Raw genomic sequence first — 24,094 nt, forward strand, 5'->3', positions numbered from 1 at the left:
TTAGCACAAGTATTAGTTAACTTTCCCAGGCACTCCCAACGCATTGCATTTTCCTGTTACTTGAAGGATAGCCCCTTGTCTTTGTGTTGCAAGATGCTGACATTCCCAGTAGTGATTTATGTTCCTTGTGGTGACATCTTCAGAGGCAAAGTCCATTGATTTAAATCGAAATGTGCACAAATGTAAAAGTGACATTAATTAGACTTACTGCAAGTGAAAAGTATTAAGTGAAGAGTTAACAAGGAGAATGTTCTTGATAGGTCCTTTGTCTGTAATGAGTGGTATATTTTTCAGGCTACTATGCATTTTGCTACAATCTAGCATCTGCCTGGAAAAGCAAGCATGGCTATAGGATCCTTGAGCCACCTTCTGTTGGCTTCAAACTTCTTGTGTGTGTGTGTGTGTGTGTGTGTGTATTTTTACCACTGTTGCTTTGACCCATGAAGATAAAAGCTGGTCTACAGTGATAAAGCAGAAACACAGATACTAGAAGTTGAACAACATGCCAGTACTGAAATATTTCTCTGTAGCAAAACTTCCTTTTTCACAACAAATTAAAACTTATTTTTTTGTATTTGGAAAACTAGTGTCAGTGGAACTTTGTCATAGCATTCCATTTTCATGTTTGATTCTCACAGACAGTGGAATACCTGTGTGGCTCAGATTCTTGCAAAGGAAAACATAGCATAGAGCTCAAAAATAACCCTAAAAGGCTATTACCAGTCTAAATGTGTCATTCTTTTGCAGAACAGACCATGTTTCAGAATTAGTCTTGCTAGAGAATATATAGCTAAGTTCTCTTAAAAAACAAACCAAAAAAATCCTTTTTTTTACCCTATCCTAAGAAAAGTTCAAACTATTGGGTTTTTTTAGTTTTACTTTTTAATTCAATTATAAACTAAGTGGCTGTGAATAGCGGACTTAAAGGTGGGAAGGCTAAAAATAGTTGGCCTTAATTCTTAAACTTCACTTCCAGATTTTTGTTTTATTTAAAAAAAAAAAAAAAAAAAAAAAAAAAAAAAAAAAAAAAAGAACCTTCATTTTTAGGTGAGTTTACATGGCATACAAGAATTTATCTTTCAATTTTCAAGTTATTCTCTTACATAATGCAAAAAACTTCTCAGTAAACATGCATATGCAGGATTTTAGAGCAGTAATGTCTGCGCCATGGCATATTTACATGAAGTATATCTCTTTTCTTTATGGAAAGATGCCCCTTACACACACATGCACATACATGCACAAACGCTGTGATTTAATATTCTGAGTCACTGAAATATGATAATCAGGAACCAGCAGTATAAGAAATGGCATAGATAAAAGCTCCATTTAAGTGTAGTTTAGAGTTTAAGAATTAAAAGGAGGCAAGGAGTAAATCATCCTTCTATTAGCTATTTTCTTCTCATGGATGATCTGCTAATTAGTCGTGGGACAGATTAACTTTCAAGGTGCCTAAGTGATGTCTCTCTTGGCCTTCCTAGCCTGCAGGAGTCCAAACCAGCAAAGCTGGGCTTTGCAGCACTTACATAATAGGCTTTCAAACAGTATCCTTATTCCATAAAGTCACCTTCTCATTTAGGGAAGAAGAACAGGGACTATTTTTTCTAAATTGTGTATGTGCAATTAGTATAATACAGGATTCATATGTTTTGTTTTCTGTTTCCTCTAAGCACTAAATAATTTCTATATATTTTACTTCTAGAACATGTTCTTTGAATGCATGCACCTCAAATTATTTCTCTTCTCTGTAAACTGTGGTAAGGTCTTTGTTGCATGTTGTGAGTTAGCTGCACCTTTGAACCTTCCTTTGCCCTGTAATCAGCTGTGATTACTTCAGCTGTCTCATCTTTAGCACAGCACTTGAAAAGCCTTTTTTCCTAGGGAATGAAAAAGACAAGGAGTATTCTAAAAGTGCCCAGTAGCTGAACATGCATCTTAAAACAAATTTGCTTATTTAGAATAGAAGCTTTTCGGGGATCATATATCACGGGAGAATTTATCACTGTCATACCGTGTTTGTGTGTGTGTGCGCACTGTACGAATCACATCCAATATTTTTTTTACCTGTCTAGTCCTTTGATTTACAGGTTCCCTGCCTAGATTCTGGAAATGTGTCACTGTCTTTTAATTGCCATTTATCATCATTTATTACAATAACTTTTAAAAATAGTCACAGTGCTCTAATTCACTACTATCCTGGCTCAGAGAAGCACCATCCATGAGTGTGAAGGCATCTGAGACTAAAACTAACATTTCTGTATCACAAGACTTCAGTTGCAATGATACACAGTAAAAATAGGTGCATGATTTCCTTAGAATATATTTTTTTCTCTTCACTTAAAGATTTTTCAAAAGCTGTAGGAAGGCATCTTTTCATGTTTACAGTATTTTTCATTTCTGCATAAGTTAGTGGTCATGCCTGATCTCTTGATATATGTAGGTTTTGTTGTTTTTTCTGTTTTTTTTTTTAACTAAAATTCACTAGCAGAGCTTTTCAGCACCAACAGCTTTCACCTATAGATGGTTTCTGAAGGGATTTTGAAGCAGAGCTCTTAAGTTATTCCCCCCCCCCCCCCCCCAAAAAAAAAAAGAGCCAACTTGTAAGTTGTTACAAAAAAACCCATGACTTTACTGACAGTCCTTGGACATGAATCTTTCCTTAACTTTGCCTCTGTCTTTTTAGTGGAAATAAGGATTTTTTTTTCTCAGTAGCCACCTATGTGTGCATGCCACTCACTCACATTTTCTTTTTTTTTCTCTCCAAAGGAAATAGATTATCCATTAACAAACGTCTCACAGCAGCAGTGTGCAAAATCTTCAGCTATGAGTCATATAGTCTTTTGTGCCACTCTCCTAAGTCTTTAATTTAAAATCACAGTATATTTTTAAATATCTCCACTGTTGAAAAATCATTTCTCTTGAAGGTCTTCTTTCTGTCCATTTGTTGTACTTTCTTTGCCTGTTTGTTCTAATCATTTTCTTGTTTTCCTTGGGCATTTCTTCTGTACCTAAATTCCCTGCCTTCTCTTGTTTCCAGGCAGAAATCTAGGCAAAACAAAACTTTGCAAAGTGGAGTGCTCTGTCTGTCTCCTAGTTAAGTTTAGGTTACTAGAGGTCAAGTTTCTAACCATGCCTGTCTTTGGGAGTTAGTGCTAAATTCACCTAACACTATGAGACGTGTATTACCTTTTAAAAAATACAATTATATGTCATCCAGAGATAATCATGTGCTCGGAGTTTTTCTCTTCTGTTTAAATTTCTATGAAAATTCAAAGGAGCTTCTCTGTATAGATCTGCAAGTGTACAGACTACCTGTAGTCACAGTAAAGTTATAAAGTCTTTTGAACAGTGCAGGATATCCTCTAGTCTTTTGAACAGTGCAGGATATCCTCTACCTTTTCAGCCCTGCCTCCCCTCTTCCCCCTAGTCCTATTCTTCATTCCCCTTTCTTAGTCTCACTTTCAGTAGCTGGGAAAGAGCTCTCTTCTAGAAGGTAGAAAAGAAACAAGAACTGAGAAGTAGAAAGAAATGAAGTGGACAGAAGGAGGAGGGCAGGCTGTCCTCTACTACTTTTGTCCTCTCTTCATATGATGACAGCATGCCCTCTTGTCAAAAAAGGGTGGAGTGCAGGGGACAACATGTTTAAAAAGGCTTTGAAATAGAAGTAGACAGGCCAATTCTGTCAAAGATAATTACTTTAATTGTCTGAAGCAAATACCATTACAGGTTGGAGGGGGTTGTTGGGTTTTTCTTTTCTCTTTTTCTTTTTTTTTTTCCTCTCCATGATCACAAATCATGAAAGACAGCATAATTAATTGTAACTTTCTACATGGACTATTTTCCTTTTGAAGTCATTTGGCATACTGCATTTTAAATAGTCTTTAACAGACCATCTCCTAATGACTCTAGTGAAGCATGCTGTAAATTTCTAGTGCATGAGTCATTTTGACTTTGTAATGTGTTTCCATGCTTGAAATTTTAAAAAAGCTTCAAGCTCCATCTGCTGCTTGAAATCAGCTACTGTATGTTTTCTCTGTATTTGCTAGCTAGTGTTCCTTGCATTTCCAAGTATTAAGAACACTGTATCCATTTAATCTTGGAAGACATGAAAACTTGTGTGTCTGACCTATGTAAGCTTTCTAAATTTTCAACATTAACTCTGAGTCAGGACCTGTATTTATGATATTTATAAAGAACTTTTTTTAGAAGAAATGTACAATACTACTGCATACAGTACAAATATCTACTTTTTTGTTTGATAAAAATCTAACTCTATCCTCATCTTCCAATAGGTGGCGGACAATGGAAAACCACAGTTGTCATCTTTGACTTTCATTGATATTAGAGTTATTGAGGAAAGCATTTATTCTCCAGCAATTCTACCACTAGAAATCTTTATTACAGCCTTTGGGGAAGAATATTCTGGTGGTGTCATTGGAAAAGTTCATGCAACTGATCAAGATGTTTATGATACTTTGACATACAGTCTGGACCCCAAAATGGAATCCCTGTTCTCTGTTTCCAGTACTGGTGGCAAACTAATTGCACATAAAAAATTAGATGTAGGACAGTATCTCCTAAATGTTACTGTTACAGATGGAAAATTTACAACTGCAGCTGATATTACTGTGCATATCAGACAAATCACACAAGATTTGCTAAATCACAGCATTGCAATACGCTTTGCAAACCTTGCTCCTGAAGAATTCATTGGTGATTACTGGCGCAATTTCCAGCGAGCTTTAAGAAACATATTGGGTGTGAGAAGAAATGACATCCAGATTGTTAGTTTGCAGCCTTCTGATCCTCCTTCAAACCTTGATGTCCTCCTGAATATTGAAAAATCTGGCAGCTCTCATCACCCAATGAGAGTTTTGCTCCACAAGATAAACTCTTCTGTAGCTGACCTAGAGGAGATCTTGGGTGTCCGGATAATTGATGTTTTCCATAAGCTTTGTACAGGCCTAGACTGTCCTTTGAAATTTTGTGAAGAAAAAGTAACAGTGGATGAGAACATTATGTCAACTCACAGCACAGCTAGGCTGAGTTTTGTCACCCCACGTCACCACAGAACAGCAGTTTGTCTTTGTAAAGGTAAGGAAAGAAGTATCCTTCAAAAGACATCCTGGTTTCAAATAGCCATAATACATAGTGGAAAATTAATGTTATAGGGCAGAATTGAAAAATGTCCTGTAACCATCCCTGCAACAATTGCCTGGCTACATTTGGAGTAATAGTTCTAGTCTCATGACCTCATTTGAAGAGTTTACCTAATATAAGCCTACGGAAAGGGATTGTTTTATAGTTATTACACTTTCATTTTCATTTCATGAAAGAGCTTCTTTTTTTGTTACCTGTCAGCCATTGTTACCTGTCAGCCATTTCCAGTCTTCTGTGCACAAAGTTCTTGCAAAGCACCTGAATGTTTCCTGGTTTCTGCTTAGAGGAGTATCACACATGGCTTTCAGACTTGACAGGGAATGACACCTCGAACTGGAAAATGATCATATGTTAAAATATATAGAAATATACAGACGATTAACTGGTCTTTGGTTCTTAGGAAAATATATTTTTTTAATCATTAAGTAACATTATTGGTGAATTATCACATCTTAAGTAAATTTTTTAAGCCAGTTACTTTTCTGTGTCAAACACACACTCATCTCCTCTTCTCCGTGATCCTCTTTCCGCATGTTTAATATCCGCTTGGATTTTTTTTTATGGTAAATGATAGTAATGTGGTAGTAATGGCAAAGCTTAAACCACAGCAGCAGTTTCCAAATTGTACCAATTGAATTGTTTAAGCATAGTCACGTTCAGGATAATTATGACCATCAGTCACTTTATGTACCATTTTTCTTATCTGTATTTTTGCCACTCATGTTCAATAACTGTCAGTTCACTTTCTTGCTGTGTGATATTTAGGAATATCATTTGATTTGATGTAACCCACGATTATTTTGCTTTAGCTTCTGTACTTAAGTGCCCCACCCCACAAAATACCATTACTGCCAATACAAGAGAAATAATGCATTTCATTTTACAGAAGGGAGATGCCCTCTGGTGAACAGTGTGTGTGAAGAAAACCCATGCCCTGAAGGCACTGAATGTCTAGGAGATCCAAAGGAAGGAAAATACACCTGTGTTTGCCATGACAGCAAAGCTGGACAGTGTCCTGGTGAGAAATTAACTCTGAAATTATCTACATATACTTTCCAAAGATAAGTTTGGTTCCATCTCTGTGTTAATCTATTTCATGCTCCTCTGTCGTCTTAAGCATCTGCTGGATCTGCTGTGACATTTACTGGGAGCAGTTACGTGAAATACCGCCTCATGGAAAATGAGAACAAAGAAGAAATGAAGCTGACAATGAGGCTTAGAACTTACTCTGCTCATGCGGTTGTTATGTATGCTCGAGGAACAGACTACAGTATCCTAGAGGTATATTAAAATCTCCCTCTTCATAGATCTCCTCCTGTGTTACTGTTATCATCAAACTCATTATTTTTAATGCCAATTTAAAAGATGTAATCTTACCATTTCAGAAAAACTCTTACAACTGAGAATTGCCTTCAAAGTAGATTTTATTATGCATCCAAGTGGCAAACTTCTACTGAATTTTTAATGTGTAAAAGGAATTATTTTTCTTTAATTAAAAAAGCAAATTTAAATACAGATTTTAGAGATGTTTACATAAATTATTTACTGTAAAGTATGAGCAGTCTGTAAGTCCATACAGAAGACACTTAAAATATTTGAGACATTAGTCACTTTGAGATCTCAGAAGGGGAAGGCTACATCCTGAAGTGCTGTAATCTTTTGTTGATGGTCTGTGACTTCCTCTACTAGAGAAGACTCATACCTTGTATACATTTTAATTAAAAGAACTGTGTACAATGAATCGCGATCTCCGTAAATGTTTAGAATGCAATATTAGTAAATTGCTCTTTATGAACACCACCAGCAAACAAACTTTTGTAGACATCAATATTTTACAGTTTTGTTTTTTCACAGGGACCCTCCTGAGTGTGTGGTCCATTTGTTGATGATTTTGTTTTCCTCTGTAGATTCACCATGGAAGGCTGCAATATAAATTTGATTGTGGCAGTGGGCCTGGGATTGTCTCTGTTCAGAGCATTCAGATTAATGATGGCCAGTGGCATTCAGTTTCCCTTGAAGTAGATGGAAATTATGCACGACTTGTTCTGGATAGGGTGCATACTGCGTCTGGTACTGCTCCTGGTACACTTAGGACACTAAACCTGGATAATCATGTATTCTTCGGTGGTCACATTCGGCAGCAAGGCACAAGACATGGCAGGAGCCCTCAGGTTAGCAATGGTTTCAGAGGGTGTATGGATTCTATTGTACTTAATGGACAAGAGCTGCCTCTAAACAGCAAACCACGAAATTTTGCACACATGGAAGAATCTGTAGATGTGGCTCCTGGGTGTTTACTGACTACCACAGAAGGTTGTTCAAGCAGTCCATGTCAGAACGGAGGCATCTGCAATGCATTGTCAAATGGAGGTAAGTTCTATTGTATTCTTCTGCTTTTAATTTTCTAAGCTGCTTTCCAAATTACCTGCCCAGGAAGGATAAAACAGCCTTGTGAATAACTCTTCCTTTTCCAGAGAGTTGTAGAAGGTGAGTTACTAAGCAGGTAGGAGGACTGACTCTGCCTGCCCTCCAGGCTCAGTTCTTTGACATATGAAGCAGACAATGCTTATCAAAAAACCCAGAAACTTTATCTTTGGTATTAATACCTGAAGTCCATCCTCTGACTGCTCTAACTGATGATGCTTTACAGTCTTTCTTCAAAAATTATGAAAACATTCTGAGAAGCTTGCATTTTGTGAGAGAAATAAAAATTATGATTCAATTGCAAATAAAAATTAAATTTTCTTCCTTTGTTCTCTAATGAGACGTATCTGTCTATTTCTTCCCATCCTCCCTCTATTTAAACAGGTAGGTGGACAGGAGGGAGGGTTCCCCCCCCCCCCTTTTTTTAACAACTAGTTAAGCCATGTATGCCTTTCAAAAAGAGTATATTTGATTTCAGGTTACTACTGCAAGTGTCCTCCTTTGTTTATGGGAACTCACTGTGATGTAAGTGTCAACCCATGTGCTTCCAACCCCTGCCTTTATGGTGGTACTTGCATCCCAGTCAGTGATGATTTTATCTGCCAGTGCCGAGGACAATACACAGGCCAAAGGTATGTTTGTATGTTTTATTACACAAATGAACCCCTTAGAAAATAAGCTATAAGTGTAACACTTTCTCTGTATTCCTTTCTATCTGTTTCCTATTTAAAACTTTGAGACTTTGAAAGCTAATGTACCTACTGGAGTTGTTTAATGCTAGCCAGTACATTATAGCCTTGAATTCTATACTACATACTTAGAGTAAGATAAAGTTTTTTGTTTTTTTTTTAAAAAACCTTTGCAGATGCCAGTTGGGTCCATATTGCAAAGACAATCCTTGTAAAAATAGTGGCAAGTGTATTGACAGTTTGGATGGACCTGTTTGCGAGTGTGAAGCAGGCTTCCGTGGAGAAAGGTACGTAGCGTTCCACACAGCGGATTTTTAACTACATTACTTTAACAATTCAGATTGGTTGAAATAGAAAGTGTTGATAAATAACAAATTGCCTGATAGTATACAGTACAGCGTATTAAAAATCAAATATCTAGAACTGTTGAGAACAAGGGAGACTACACTAGTGACTACTGATGTATACTAACCATTATGTCTCTGCTCTGTTTCTGGTAGGTGTTTGGCTGATGTTGATGAATGCGTAGAAAACCCATGTCTTAATGGTGCCCTTTGTGAGAACACTTACGGTTCATATCATTGCAACTGTAGCCATGGATTTGGAGGAAAACACTGCACAGACATTGTTCTTAACAAATATGTTTCAACATCTTGGAACATTAGCTTAGCTGAAGTAATTGGAATTATTGTTTTCATCGCAGGAGTGTTCATATTAGTTGGGATTTTTGTTATTTGCCGCAAAGTGATTAGTAGAAAGAAGAAACACCAGCCAGAACCTGAAGACAAGCAACTGGGAGCTACAACAGCTTTCTTGCAAAGACCTTATTTTGATTCAAAATTGAATAAGAATGTTTATTCTGACATCCCACCACAGGTTCCTGTTCGTCCTATTTCATACACTCCAAGCATCCCAAGTGACTCTAGGAACAATCTTGACAGGAATTCTTTTGAGGGATCTGCCATCCCCGAACACCCAGAATTTAGTACTTTTAACCCAGATTCTGTGCATGGTCACCGAAAAGCTGTAGCTGTTTGCAGTGTAGCACCAAACCTGCCACCTCCACCTCCCTCCAACTCTCCTTCAGACAGCGATTCAATACAGAAACCGAGCTGGGATTTTGACTATGACAGTAAGAAATGTTTTTATGTTGTCTTCTTCCTGTTAATGGTGTATGCGTGTGCTACATTTTCACTATGAGTTCAAAGCCTGTCTGTGCCTTTTACAATAGAAATAAGATAGATATAATAGATATTATGCATTTACGGGTTTTTGAGTTCAGTCAGGCCTCATGCACAATAAATTTTGTAATAATGTGTAGAGTTTAGGACTTTTTGGTTCTTTAACCTAGAATCTATTTTGTCTCACTTGAAACTTTTTCTTTCAGCTAAAGTAGTAGAGCTTGATCCCTGCCTTTCAAAAAAGCCTCTGGACGAAAAGAACTCTCATCCTTACAGTGCTAGAGAAAGCATGTCTGAGGTCCAGTCTCTTAGCTCCTTCCAGTCAGAATCATGTGATGACAATGGTATGTAAAATAGAGTTGTTCTGTACTATTGTTTACATGCAAATGATCAATTCAAATGTTCTGTCTTTGCATCTATATATGCATCGTTAATATCAATAGACGTTACATATATCAAATATATATTAAAGTATTTGAATGTATCATTATATTAATATATTATTTATATTAATATAAATATATTAAATAATAGCTTATTTAATATATGTTTTTACTTTTGTAATATCAAAATCTATTATATTCTAAAGTGCTTTGCCTATCTTCTGTTTCAAGTTAATTACCGTACAATTATATACATTCTTCTGTTAGAATATTAACAATGAAAATGCAGCACAAGGTGTGTGTGTAGTTGTTTAAAAGTATGTTCAATTTTGGGATACTCTTACAGGTTATCATTAGTTAGCACCTGATGGAAGAATACAGTCAATTTAAAAAATAGCCTCTGCACAAATATAACTTTAGTGTTGACCTTCTTGACCTTCAGCTTTCAGTAAAGCTTTCTGGTGTTGTGGTTTCATTTGTTTCCTTTTTTTTTTTCCTTGCTGCAACCTCAGCTCCCATATGGATCAGATCAGTTCTGAGTGAGAGCAGAGTTTAAGGGATTGCTTGTAAGTTTGATTACTTGAGTAATGAAGGAAGTTGCACAAAAAGGAGTTTAATTTTAGTAGAGCAGTATATTTGGCTTTCACCATGATTAAAATGAATTCATATAGCATTTTATACATTGAAAAAAGCCAGTATTAAAAATAGGAATATAAACATTTTAATGATGACCATGGTCCATCAAAATCTAATCAGCATATTTATTTTTCTGATTCTTTTTATAAATTGGAAGGGGTTTTACTTTTTCATTGTGATGACAGATGCTTTTACAGTTGATATGCATCTATTTGTGCTTAGAAACTTTTTGGATATTAATACTGATTGGACAAAGTTACAGTTGCTTGTAATTTAATTCACTAAGTTAAGGTGTTTTGACTCTATTCCAGTTCCTGGTTTTATCTCTATATGGAAAAAGAATTTGAAATTCCTTTAGTTTAGGAATAAAGAACGTTCTGCTTCTCACCGAAGTACAGTGGTTCGTTCTTTAGTTACATGAAAAGAAATGCCTGTGTTAATGATTGGTGAAAGTAAAATTGTATGCTTATAGTTCTTGTCATTTTAATCAGTAGACTTGATGTCAACTCTCAACTTCTATTTTCCTGTGGTACTAAGTGTTGTACAGTACCTGTTGTTCTCCTTTTCATCCCATATATTTCATATATCCTTATTGTTATTTCTTATCCTGTACTGATCATAAAGGGGAGAGGGGTGATGCAGAAAAAGAATTACGGAAGTTAATATACAAAGCACTTCTTTAAATGAATGAGAGAAGTCAGTGACATGACTGTGAGGCTGACGGTCCTAAAATTAAATTCTATCCGTACAGCATGCACAACTCTCCAGTGGCTTCCGTGGAAGTTCCTTACTAAGAGGTTTATTTCCCTTTCTGCCTTTCTGATCACTACTGCAACAGAGTAGATCATATTTATTTTCTGTTACTGTAGATGATTCATTAGTATATCATCCTAGAAAACAACTAGCATCAGAGACTGTTCCTTCCTTCCTTTTTTTGGTAGATTCCAAAGTTCTTAGTTTGAAATTTGATTCCTGAACCATGTAAACAAATTGCATGTGCATACCTCATCCTGTCCTACAAAAGTAAATCCTTCTCCTTTCCAAACATATTTTGGGAAGAGGAGAACATACAAAAAGTATATTAATTTTGGTTATTTTATAAGAAAGAATGTTGCAACCTCAATTTTGTGTTCCAACTTTTATATCACTGTTCATGCATAACTTGTTAAGAAGGTCAGTAACAGAAATTATCAGTATATATTTTTCATATTCTGATATTTTAGTTGTGATTCAGTGAAGAGTCTTCCCCTGGCTTTCCAGTCATTAAAAAAAAAAAGTAGTTTGCAGCTGAAAATGGGAAGCCTAATGCAATATTCCATAGTTAATCCAACACAGGCCTTTAGCAAAACTGAGTTTTTTGCTGTCTAGATGAAGTAGTATGCAGTTTCTTTAGGCAACATAACATTTCAGAAATTCCCATATGACTAAAGCAATTCTGTGCTTGTGCATAATTTGTTTGTTTCAGGAGTAGTTATCATAACACTTTGCCATTTGTATCATGAATTCAGGTTTAAGATGCCTTTTACATAATTTTATGCAATTGCTTTCTACTAGATAGAGGGGTACATGTATATGTATATAGAGAATCTTGCTTTGTAAAAAGTAATAAACTGCAATTTATAGTATTTTTGTATACCTGTATGCTGTTTGAAGTGATACTAACTATAGGTTTGTTTTAATTTGCTCCTTTTATACCTTTTACAAGCTTCCATAGTGACTGTAATACACCTTGTCAATGCTGTTGTTGACTCGGTGGAAAAAGAAGGTATATACATATTTTCATTTTTATTTACTGCTTTGGCAGAATAATGAATTCTAGTAATGTAGTCATAGTTGGTGGGAGTTATAAAATACTATTTTTTGTAGATTTTCTGATAAGTTTTAGAATATATTTAATCTGTACGTATATTCATATTTTCTTGTGTGCACTGTGGCTACCCTGTAGGCAGGTTTCAAAGCATGATTAAGAAAAAAAAATTACATAGAAAGGTCTCAGTTCTTACTCTCTTCTGCAAATATTCACACAAGATCTTTGAGCAGAACTGAGACACCAAAAGCAATTACATACACAGTAGTAGATGAAAGACCACGCACACACGCTTCCTTTTCCTCTCCTGTGCGTACCTGTTGGCACCTTGTCTAGCTGAGCACAAGAGGAATCTGAAATCAGTAACTTCCATGGCCTTTAGATCAGGCTGTGTCTTTAGCTGCAAATGTTGATTTTCTCACAAAGCAGTTGGTACATATAGACATACACTTGCCTATCAGTTTAAGTAGTTGCTCACTGCCAAAACTTACTGGAGATTCTGAAAGGTGGGTGCATGCCTGTATGCACATATATACATACGTACGCATACACACACATACATACACACACACATTTATATGTGTGTGTAGGTTTGTATTCAGAAGTTAGAGGCAAAGTAGCTATTTTCAATGGAATTTGATTTTTCTGCTACCATTTAAGAACTGACAACTCTGCAAAACACTGTACACAAACTTTTTGGAAATCATAACAGTACTTTTCCTTCTCTTTAATAAGTCCTACTTAAAACAAAATCACCTTAAGAACTAAAATTGCTTATAGTAGCTGTGGATTCTGTTTGGTTTTTAATTTGAAATACATCCTATATAATGTTTGCAGACTTAAAAACAGGAGTAGACAAATGCAAAGACTTTTAATTACATGGGAATATTTTATTAATATACACCTATAGACCATAGACCTTACTGCTAGAAAATCATAACGCATAGTACTTAAAAAGGCAAGATTAAAAGACTTGAAGAAATATTCAACAACTTACTTATGCGATTTTCTGATTTTAAGTGATAGAGGCTACAAATGGCTGATGTAGTTCTCAAGACAAAATTAAGAGCATTGTTCAATGTTTTAGTATCACTGTAAGATAAATACCTGCAACTATTTTATGCATTTCGAAATATTCATAAAGGAAAGAGAAGTTAAGGATGTGTACTGCTCAGTTGCTTCTTAACATCTAGAAATTTCTAAATAAGCATTTCTTACTTTAACGTATCTTAGATAGAGTTCTGTTTTTGTGCACCCTCAAAATGGTACCAGTTGAGCAGCAGAGATCATTGCTCAAGCCTTAAGAAAGGTCAAGCTCTGGGACAGATGGTCTTTTCCTTTAGCCTCCTCAAGGAGTTCTACCCAACAGATGTGCTGAGAAAAGGAACTTTAACTAGACAGAGTGTTATCCTCGAGCAGTTCTAGGCATGCATTTCTCCTGCCCTGCTCCCCAAATAAAGCTGTGCCTCTGTGCAAATCAGTGATGCTCAGTGCAAAAGGAAATACAACTCCAGTTTAGCAGATGGTCACCTGGAAAGATAGGTTGTAGTTTCTACTGCTGTATTTTATGTCTTTGCCTCAAAGCAGAGGACATACCAGATCTCCCCATTTCTTGGTAAAAGTGCCCTAAATCACCAGGCCACAGTCTGCACATTACTTCTGGTTTGGTTTTTGCTGTCCAATTTCCCCAGAAAAATGAATAATGCTGTTTTCTAAGTAGGCTCATGGTTAGAATACTTCCCTGTAGATGAGACTAGAGATGTTTTAAGAATCTCAGGTAATGGATAATAAAGGATTGATACTTCCCTTAGTATGGACAGGATTTCTTATTGCTTGGTTAGGTAAGTGGAAGAGGAAAAAAAGTAGACTCAACCTTTGTCCCTACATTCTTCTGAAAATGGATATAAGCCTCAATTCTTAGGAGACAATGCTGAGATTAGGATGAGCACATCTCCTAACATTCCTGAATGAGGGATATACATTTCTGAAATGAGAAAAGTTGAAGATTTATCAGATAACAGGACAGTTCTGAGTTGTTGCTCAGCCTGAGCCTGAATTGTTGGGATTGCTGTATAGAGGCAGCTGGGGCTCCCAGGGCACCATGTTACAGACACTAGATGCTAAACTGAGTTCCCATCGTACTGAGATGCTAGAAATCCACATGTAGATTTAGCCACATGTAAAAAAGAAAGACCATGGGCCTGCAAGGAAAGAGAGCACTCAATCAGACCAATTCTTGTTAAACCTTTTTAACAGAAGTCCTGAAATTCACCAAAATGGGGATTTGAGCAAACTGTGCCCTACAGATTTTGCCACTGCACAACTGTCCCTGGTGGGCTGTACATTAACTCAGTAGCTATTCCTTCTACAGTTCAAACCTAATAAAGGAGGAATCTGGGAGAAAATAATGTCAGCTTTAGTACTACTAAATAAACTGGCATCTTTAGTCTGCATTATACCAAAACCAGACAAAAACAGCATGCATATCAGTGACAGTCATTATATTTGTCTTCACATCGGTTCTCCTATTTGATTCCTAACTACAAATGTTTTCTCCTTTTTTTTTCCTCATTCTGCCATCTAAAGAATCTTTTGCTGTTCCAGACCTCAGCAATTCAAGAGGTGACTTCTGCATGCAGTTCATTGATATTCACCAAAATATTTCTGTTAATACTTGGTTTTAACACAGACTTACTATAAGTTGTTTGCTGTGTATTTGTCTGCAGTGATTATGCTTTACTAGGTTTGCACCTTATTCCAAGTCTGCATTATTTTCCTTTTAGTAAATAAAACCAACTTGTTTTTGATAAGATTAGGCTTAAATCTAGTGCCGAATAGAACAATGAAGTCTCACTCGGGGAAGTTTGCAAAAGTGAACAAGTTCTGTCATTTATGCATGATTAAGCTTGATTTTGCTATTTTGTTGTATTTGAATGTGGTATGTCTTTACTAATAAGTAAGTCAAAGGATTTTACCTGGATATGGAAGTGTTGTGAGATGCCAGCTACTGGAGAGCTAACAGCATTTTGTGAAATTAACATCACCATGTAGTTAAGTGGTAAAGTCACTTTAAATATTCTAGCTATTTTACTGATTAGAAATTGCTTCTTTTGAGTAAGAAAAGTAAGGTTTATATATGCTAAATATATCCATAAGAACAGGCAGTTGGTATCATCCTAACTGTAACTATTCAACAACTGATTAAGAGTTTGGCTGCACCAGAGAGGTTGTTATTTGTTACCCAGTGAACAATTCTATACCATTATGTATTGTGACAGCACATGCCATAGGTGACCTACAGCTCCTCCCATGTTAGGTGAGATGTCTGAAAAAATTTAAAAATTCAAGTGTGAATGATGCAATATCTAATGCATGGCATAATGTATAGTTGTGTTGTGTTGAATGTCTTCTGTGGAACCAGGGGCAACTTGCTCCCTAATTAACAAGTAGTGTCCTAGTCATGGGTGATTGCATTGTCTTAAAACATGTGTTCACTTCTTAGTTCAGACTGACGCAAGAACAAGATACTAATGCTAATTTTCTTTAAAAAAAATTCACCTTTCAGGTTATCACTGGGATACATCAGACTGGATGCCAAGCGTTCAATTGCCAGGTATCCAAGAGTATCCAAATTACGAAGTGGTTGAGGAGGCAGCTCCTCTCTACCCGGATCCAAATGCCATCGATACAGACTATTACCCTGGAGGCTATGACATAGAAAGTGATTTCCCACCTCCACCTGATGATTTCCCTGCACCTGATGAGCTTCCACCATTACCACCAGAATACAGCGACCAGTTTGAGTCAATACAACCACCCAGAGACATGCCAGCCATAGGTAGCTTGGGTTCTTCTACAAGAAGCGGGCAGAGATTTCACCTTAACCAGTACCTTCCCCATCATTATCCTGCAGATATGTCAGAACCTCAGACCACAACCAGTGGTATCAACAGTAATTATAGAGAACCTTATGCTCCTTACACATTAGGGTACAATAGAGACTTTGAAGCACCCACTGTAGACAACATGTCCATGTCTGTGTATGCTTCCACAGCTTCATGCTCTGATGTGTCAGCATGCTGTGAAATGGAGTCTGAAGTCATGATGAGTGACTATGAGAGTGGAGATGATGGCCATTTTGAAGATGTGAAAATTCCTCCACTTGATTCCCAGCAACATACAGAAGTCTGACACTCACACTCAACAAAGTGCCTGGACTTTTAACAAACTCTGTCAATGCTAGAACAACCTTCAAGAGCTTTTTAATTTTTTTTTCTTTTTCCCAGCCACAGTGAATGCTTTTGTTTCAGTGAGCTAAACTGGCATGGCTACATTGGATCATGCAGTTCATTTCACTAAATCAGCCTATTACCATTTCCTGACCTATTGTAAGTGGAAAGTTCCAAGATTTCCATTGGCTGTGCCATTTCTGAACATGTTTTTTGTACTTACATTGTCTATGTTAAAAAAACACATACAACTTCCATGTTAGCATGATGCATATTTATATAGTTCTAATGCAAATAAAATTTTCTCCTACTTTTTGTAAATTTTATGTACAGTTTGATTTTAATAGTTTTAACTAGATTTTGTAGATATTTTGTGAATTTGTTTTCCACCAAAACTAGTGGTGTTAGTGTGCCATTAAAAACTAGCACCCTGACTTATTATTATAATCAGGGCATCACTGTATGTATTCCTCTCCCTCCAAAACTAAAGTTTGACATTTCATTATAAAAGAATTTCAAAATACTTACACAATTCCAATTGTACTTAGGTTAGGTCTGATATATTTCTGGGTCAGCTACATGGAAATGTCTTAAATGGGTTGCTGTATTTTAGAATTGTAAACATTTTTTCCCTTCTTGGAAATTGTGCTGGGGACCTTCTACATACCAGTTTAGAACCAAAACCACCATGACACAGTTTTTATAGTGTCTGTATATTTGTGATCCAATGGTCTTGTAAAGGTTTTTACTGAAAACTACCATTAGCCAGTCTTTCTTACTGACAATAAATTATTAATAAAATACTTTAGCTTTGCTCTGTGTATCTCTATTATATATTATACAGTTGACAACGCATTCAGTGCAGCATTTTTAAGTCTGTGTTTGTTTTGTACTGTATTAGTTACTTGCTCCAAGAAACATTTTTTCTCTCCTCAGAAATCAAGCTGCAGCTATGTTAGAGATGCTCACTAGATGGCAGTGTGTGTCTACTTAATGGTGTTTTTAAAAGTAATTGGGCCACTATGAATAAAGATTGATGGGTATCAAACTTCAGCAGCCTTCTCAGTAGTTTGCATTTTTCTTTAAACACATCATACAGCTATGTAAATTGCTGAGTATTTGTTCTGAAGTCCCCAAAAAGTTCATAGAAAAGATTAAGAAAGGAAGAAATTACTATTTCAAGTCATCTGTGTAGTGATTCCCATTAATATTTGCCCCGATTGTGCACTTCTATGCTGAAATTCCTGTGATTTTTTTTTTTTTTTTGGGGGGGAGTTCATGATGAAATATAATTGCTGAAACCCCCAATGTATTTAATTGCCATTTCTTGCATTAAGTTCACACTAGAAGCTTAAGTCAAAGTCAGAACAGCACACAGTTTGCTTGTATACTGCTCAGGTATTTTTCCAAATTGCCAAGAAAAAAACCTTGTTGCTTTATATTATAAGATTGCCCTGATGGTGCACTGAAGGAGTAAGATAAGTTTCTTCTGCCTCCTGTGTGAGTGACGGACACTTTTGAAGTTCAGAACAGGTTCCCCAGCATATATCAGTGTCTTTTTCATATAGCCTAGAACCATTTTAAATCTACTTCCATTTTATTTCTTACTGTTTTAGAAAATTCTGTAGCCTGGAAAGGTTCAAAATCAGATTCTCAGGCATGAGAGTATTAAACATGGGCCCCCAGTCATCTGAGAGAAGAGGGTACTAGATCTGTATTTGGATTTTTATTTTTACACAAAACAGCAAAGGGCAGCCTGGCAGCTGCATAAGGAAAACAACTGAATAAAATTACAGGAAGGAGCCAAGAGTCAGATACTGCATAGCCATTCCTCAGACTTGCTACATGCAGGTAAGAATCTCATAACACATGTAAGGAGGCTAAGCTAATTCACAAAGTTTAAAGCAGTGTGCTTGCTTTAAGATGCAGTATTCACCCTGACAATTAAGAGTTTTTTGGACATCTGGCCCATTGTCAGTAAAAGCATTTTCTTATTTAATAGCTTTAAGTATATTAATAAAATTATATTAAAGTTATTATTTAATATAAACTTGTTACTATAAATTTTATAGAAAAAGCTTTAAAAAGAATATTACAAAGTCATGTAAAAGGTATTCAAAGTCAGCCAGTGGAAGAGAACGAATTTAACACAGGCTAGTACCTTTTTTCAACTGGAATGACTTGCAATAAAGATAACCTGTCCTGCAAATAACTAAGTTACTGGTTTACAATGGAAAGGTTGGAAAACATTCTTAAAACTCACAGGAGGTGATGGACAAGAGTATCAACCCTTTAGTATACTTTAATCATAGTACTAGTACAGTGAGCTGGAGGCCAGTATGGACCTGAAATAAAATAAATAAGAACTTGAATCTCATTCCATTGTTTTAGTATGCCAAGATATTTTCTGTTTGCTCTGGTTTCAGTGATTTTTGACCATAGCATTACAGAACTATGTAGAGAACATACAGCAATAGAAACAAAATAGAATCACACTGGAAACTGCATGTAGGAGACAGCTTGGGTTAAATTGTAAAATAGGATAGAGTTATCCATGCTGAGAAGGAATAATGCCTGAAAACAGCTGTAGAGATCTACTTTCAGGATAGGCCATGTTCCGGCAAGGGTACCTGCACACAGCCCAAGACCAATGCTCACACCCTGAAAAGCAGTTTATTAAAATCCCCTAGAATTGCTCAGCCCAGACCATGGTTCTGCACCCTAAACAGGAGGTAGCTGCTGTTCCAAGGTACCAGAAGTCTTCACGTAAAGACTCTCTGCACATCACAGTCAAGCTTCTCCACTCAAAGTGGACAGCCACAAGGTAGGTACTAAAGTTGCTTTTTATAGCTCTTTCCAATTTTCAGGATCAAACAGCTTCCAAGCCCACACAATCCTTCATAAAAATACTAAAGGGACAGAGAATTCCCCAGTAAACCAAGCAAGCTGAAAAAGGCTAATTTTTAGCAGCATTGCTCATTCTTCTACAGTCAAGGGGCGGGGGGGGGGGGGGAGGAGCAGTTTTGTATGCAGTGTAGCTACAAAGAAGGAAAACAAGGTCTTATTTTTGTCTCTCTCTTGGTATCCAAGACCATTTTAAAAGAAAGTTTATCAGAATTGCTTTTCTTCATGTGACATAAGTAAATTTCTGAACTTCCTGATAATCAAAAGCTTATTGAATATCAGTGCCTAATGTCCATTTGGGAACTCTGATCCACAAAAGCATTCTAATTGTAACCCACATTTAATAAACCTTCACATACACAAAAATTAGGCCTTTGCAGCATTTATAAGAGTCAAGACAATAGTGGTAAGGACAGGAGATTATGAACATAACAAGAGCGAAGAGCTGTGTTTTCCTTTAATGAGTTATCAAAGCTGAGCCATATTTCATGAAAGGCTTTTCTAAGCTTTTTGCTGCAGATAAGAATACCAAGAAATTGAGAACTAATACACGTTTGAGGTAAAAACTTTTACAGTCTGAGGAACCGCACTGTGAGGCCCAATTAATGATAATATGACTCATTCACATAATCCCCAGTGTACCAATCCAAAAACATGCTAAGCAAAATGAGACACTTTCAGAGCTTGCATTTAACTTTGAAAAAATGTATAAGGAAAGATTGCACAGTATCAGAAGTTTCAGTTTGCTAATTTAATTTCTTTTTCTGGAGAACTTACAGCATAGAGTAACTTACATCATAAAGTTCAAAAGCCTCACATTTAAATAATGAATACCTTCCAGTGGCCATATAAAAACAAAGTAAGAGCACTGTTCAGGTTTTACACAGTATAAAATAATAAGGTGGCAATTTGAGTTTCACTGGGAAAAAAAGGACGACTAGTCACAGAGAAACAGGTTAAAAGTAAAAACAAGTAGTCTGATAACTAATTCATGCAGCTCAGCTCCAGTTAAGGGTTCTGTTTATTTTGAAATCAAATGCTATTCTGTCCCACTGGAATTGCACAGAACTCCATCTCCAAACACTCAATCTTTCAATTCACCTAAAAAGCAGGAGAACAAAGTTTAAATCTCTGAAGTATTTAAACAGCTTCTTTCACTGATCGCACACCTTGAGAGCTGCTCCTGGGGAAGCAGGGAGGTCATCTCACCAAGGCAACAGGAAAAGTGAAGGCCAAGAGATGCATCTTGTGTCCCACTCCACTGAAGAGCATACACCTCCACACTCCCACCTTCAAGGAGATTCTTTCCCTCATTCAAAATCCTGTAAGGAGGCCTCAGCCTGGTACCTATTTCTAAAAGAAAAAGACAGAGATGCCTTCTTAAGAGGGAACTACCTCTACCTATCTGAATAAAAATACTTTGAATGCAGTCATCTTTAATGCTTTCTTTTACTGGAAAGCATTAAAATCCATGCTGGCTACATCTAGAAAGCAACCTCTGTCTCTAAGGCATGCAGATTCATTAAGATAGTTTTCTCCACCTTTTCTGAAGAGTTTGCTTGGTAAGCAATGCATACACATTTAAAAGTTTCACTGAGCCACAGGGCCAGGACTTGACTGGCCTTGGACAGGTCTGCCCAAAAATTGGAGTTCTGCTTCTTCTAGCAAGAAGAACTGTTAAACCACCACTGCATAAAGTGAATAAATCTCTAATTGCTGTAAGCACTCAACTCAACATAACTAAAGAGGGAAGAATTTGGCTAATATAAATCAATAAAAGAAGTCAGCAGGAAAATTGGTTGGTGCAGAGGCTACTTTGACCATGCACGATGAAACACAAGAGGTGATGTAGCCTGCACAGCTCCCTGAAGAGCCCCGCACTGCTGCTGGAGGCTAGGGCTGTACGTGTAGCACCAAAGCAGTAGGTGTTGCCAACTCTTATTCTTGTGGACAGCAATAACATCTGCAAGCCTCTCTCCTAGCGGTCTTTTCACATCCTTTCTGCAGTAGGAAGCAGCTCCAGTCCCTTCCTACAGAGACTAAAGAGATGAACAGAATGCTTGGGTGTTACAGTGGACAGTGAGGTGGATTGAGAACTGGCTGAAATGCAGAGCTCAGAGGATCATCATCGGTGGCGCGGAGTCTAGTTGGAGGCCTCTGGCTAGTGGCATCTCCCAGGGCTCAGCACTGGCTCCCATCCTGTTCAACTCCTTCATCAATGACCTGGATGAGGGGACAGAGTGCCTCCTCAGCAAGTTTGCTGATGACACCAAGCTGGGAGGAGTGGCTGATGCACCTGAGGGCTGTGCTGCCATTCAGAGAGACCTGGACAGGTTGGAGAGCTGGGCAGAGAGGAACCTCATGAGGTTCAACAAGGGCAACTGCAGAGTCCTGTACCTAAGGAAAAATAACCCTACCCACCAGTACAAGCTGGGGGCTGACCTTCTGGAGAGCAGCTCTGCAGAGAAGGACCTGGGAGTGCTGGTGGATGACAAGCTGACCATGAGCCAGCAATGTGCCCTTGTGGCCAGGAAGGCCAATGGTCTCCTGGGGTGCATTGGGAAGAGTGTTGCCAGCAGGTCGAGGGAGGTGATCCTGCCCCTCTACTCAGCCCTGGGGAGGCCTCATCTCGAGTACTGTGTCCAGTTCTGGGCTCCCCAGTACCAGAGAGACATGGAGCTACTGGGGAGAGTCCAGCGTAGGGCTACAAAGATGATCAGAGGGCTGGAGCACCTGTCCTATGAGGAACAGCTGCGAGAGCTGGGCCTCTTCAGCATGGGGAAGACAAGACTGAGGGGGGATCTGATCAATGTGGACAAGTACCTGAAGGGAGAATGTCAAGGGGACGGGGACAAACTCTTTCCAGTTGCCCCGTGTGACAGGACAAGAGGCAATGGGCAGAAACTGAAGCACACGCAGTTCCGCCTGACCGTGAGGGGGAATTTCTTCCCTGTGAGAGTGACGGAGCCCTGGACCAGGCTGCCCAGAGAGGTTGTGGAGTCTCCTTCTCTGGAGATATTCAAGGCCCGCCTGGATACCACCCTGTCTAACATGCTCCAGGTGACCCTGCTGAGCAGGGAGATTGGACTAGATGATCTCCAGAGGTCCCTTCCAACCCTATTGATTCTATGGTTACAGAAGCATGAATGAATCTCAAGGGAATGAGAAAGGTGTGCTGGAAGAGACACCTTCCTGTCCTCCACTCATGTGACCCTGACGTAACACTGGCTTTGAGGAACATTGACCTTCTGAGCCGCTGCATCCATATCTCAGAACCCGTCAGGCAGCACGCTCTCCTCCAGAGCCTTTTTTGTCCTTCTGCCCATTGGCATAAGCATCTTATTTCCACTCCACTGTCAAGAAATCTCAAGCTTGTGTTAGTAAGCACAGGGATCTTCATGAAAAGCTTACTTCACAGTTTAAATTTCTACATTAAAAGAGAAAAGACTAAAATTCCTTTGAATATTGGAGAGGAGAGACCTGTGCTCATGCTTTTATTTACTACCAAGCCCCGAGGTTTGTAGCATTTGACGATATGGTCATTGACCTAAGATAAAGATTAGTCTAAATTCCTGTGCTCACAACTGCTAACATTATGGCACATGACTGCAGCATAAGTTAACAAATATTAGAGTAGATACAGTTCTGTGGGTTCCAATTCAGCTAGAAAAATAGCTGAACAAAACAGAACACTGTTTTACTGATTTCTTTTTAAAGCTTTTCAAACTAAGATGCTAGTAATGAGACAGTGAGACACAGGTAAAATTGATTCTTGCACATGACTGCTTGCCTTCATGAAGACGATAAGTCCCTTCTCTCTGAAAAAAATCTTTATATCGAGCAGACAGTAACAGAGCTTGAAATTCAGAAAACTCATATAAAAAAGGAAAAGCCTTAGCTCAATAGTGGGCTCACTCCAGGCAATGTGGAACAGTTTCAATAAACCAGGGTAAAAGAAAAAGTATTGATTTCAAAATGCCTAAAGGTTCGTGAATTAGAATATTCATTTGGGGCTGGAATATGTAGCTATAAAGGAAAAGAAGAAAGAAATTTGAATCCTTGCTAAACAGGTATTTGGGCTACCAGATGAAAGAAAAACCATAATCCCAAATGGTATTCTGAGATAGAGGCCTGACAGCTCCAGAAGTTCAGGACTGTGGCATCTGAGCAGAAATGCATCCGTAGTCAGATCAGAGACACAGGATCAGGTAGTGCTGTACTCAAAGACAGCTCTTAGTCCAGATGCCTCCTGCCAGTTAATTTAGGCAGAAGTCAACTTAGCATCCTGGATTTTCTCCATAGCATTTCACAGCACTTCATTTTTTCATTACATAGGAAACCCAGCTGTTCAACTCAATGCACTTATTTCCATCAGATAGCTGTACACTGCAGCATCTCACTTTCCTAGGCACAAACTTCCTGTGCCAGTTTAAACAGATAGTAACTAGTGCAAATATCTGAGGTTTCTACTCAAGAGCATCATCATCTTTTTCATGAAAAAGAATGTGGACGGATAATCTGCCATGCACTAGTGACAGTATGTAATTATTCCCTGTGCTTGCTATTCCTATTAAAGCAATCCATACAGATGTCTAGCAGTCTCAACACAAGTTTAGGAAAATGTTCCACTCCAGCAATTGGAATATCAAGAGAATAAGTTGAAGTTCAGATTTAATTTTAC

General features: G+C 37.7%; 1 protein-coding gene across 4 annotated transcripts in view; it reads left to right on the forward strand.

Moving 5' to 3' along the window:
- The window catches only part of FAT1 (FAT atypical cadherin 1), a 116,802-nt gene extending 99,240 nt beyond the window's left edge, over positions 1–17,562 (forward strand). The window contains exons 19-29 of one of the 4 annotated variants that reach the window (XM_062575668.1): positions 4,293–5,094; positions 6,047–6,178; positions 6,278–6,441; positions 7,068–7,530; positions 8,063–8,216; positions 8,450–8,560; positions 8,774–9,405; positions 9,661–9,798; positions 12,179–12,238; positions 14,867–14,902; positions 15,846–17,562. In XM_062575668.1, the coding sequence (XP_062431652.1) occupies positions 4,293–5,094; positions 6,047–6,178; positions 6,278–6,441; positions 7,068–7,530; positions 8,063–8,216; positions 8,450–8,560; positions 8,774–9,405; positions 9,661–9,798; positions 12,179–12,238; positions 14,867–14,902; positions 15,846–16,471 (3,318 nt within the window). In that variant the 3' untranslated portion in view covers positions 16,472–17,562. Of the gene's footprint in view, positions 1–1,702; positions 1,758–4,292; positions 5,095–6,046; positions 6,179–6,277; positions 6,442–7,067; positions 7,531–8,062; positions 8,217–8,449; positions 8,561–8,773; positions 9,406–9,660; positions 9,799–12,178; positions 12,239–14,866; positions 14,903–15,845 lie in introns of those variants that run through there. The other 3 variants (XM_062575669.1, XM_062575670.1, XM_062575671.1) reach the window with 3 other exon arrangements.
- Positions 17,563–24,094: the final 6,532 nt, after the last annotated feature.

The sequence above is a fragment of the Rhea pennata genome, chromosome 4, assembly GCF_028389875.1.
Source record: "Rhea pennata isolate bPtePen1 chromosome 4, bPtePen1.pri, whole genome shotgun sequence".
Taxonomy (NCBI): domain Eukaryota; kingdom Metazoa; phylum Chordata; class Aves; order Rheiformes; family Rheidae; genus Rhea; species Rhea pennata.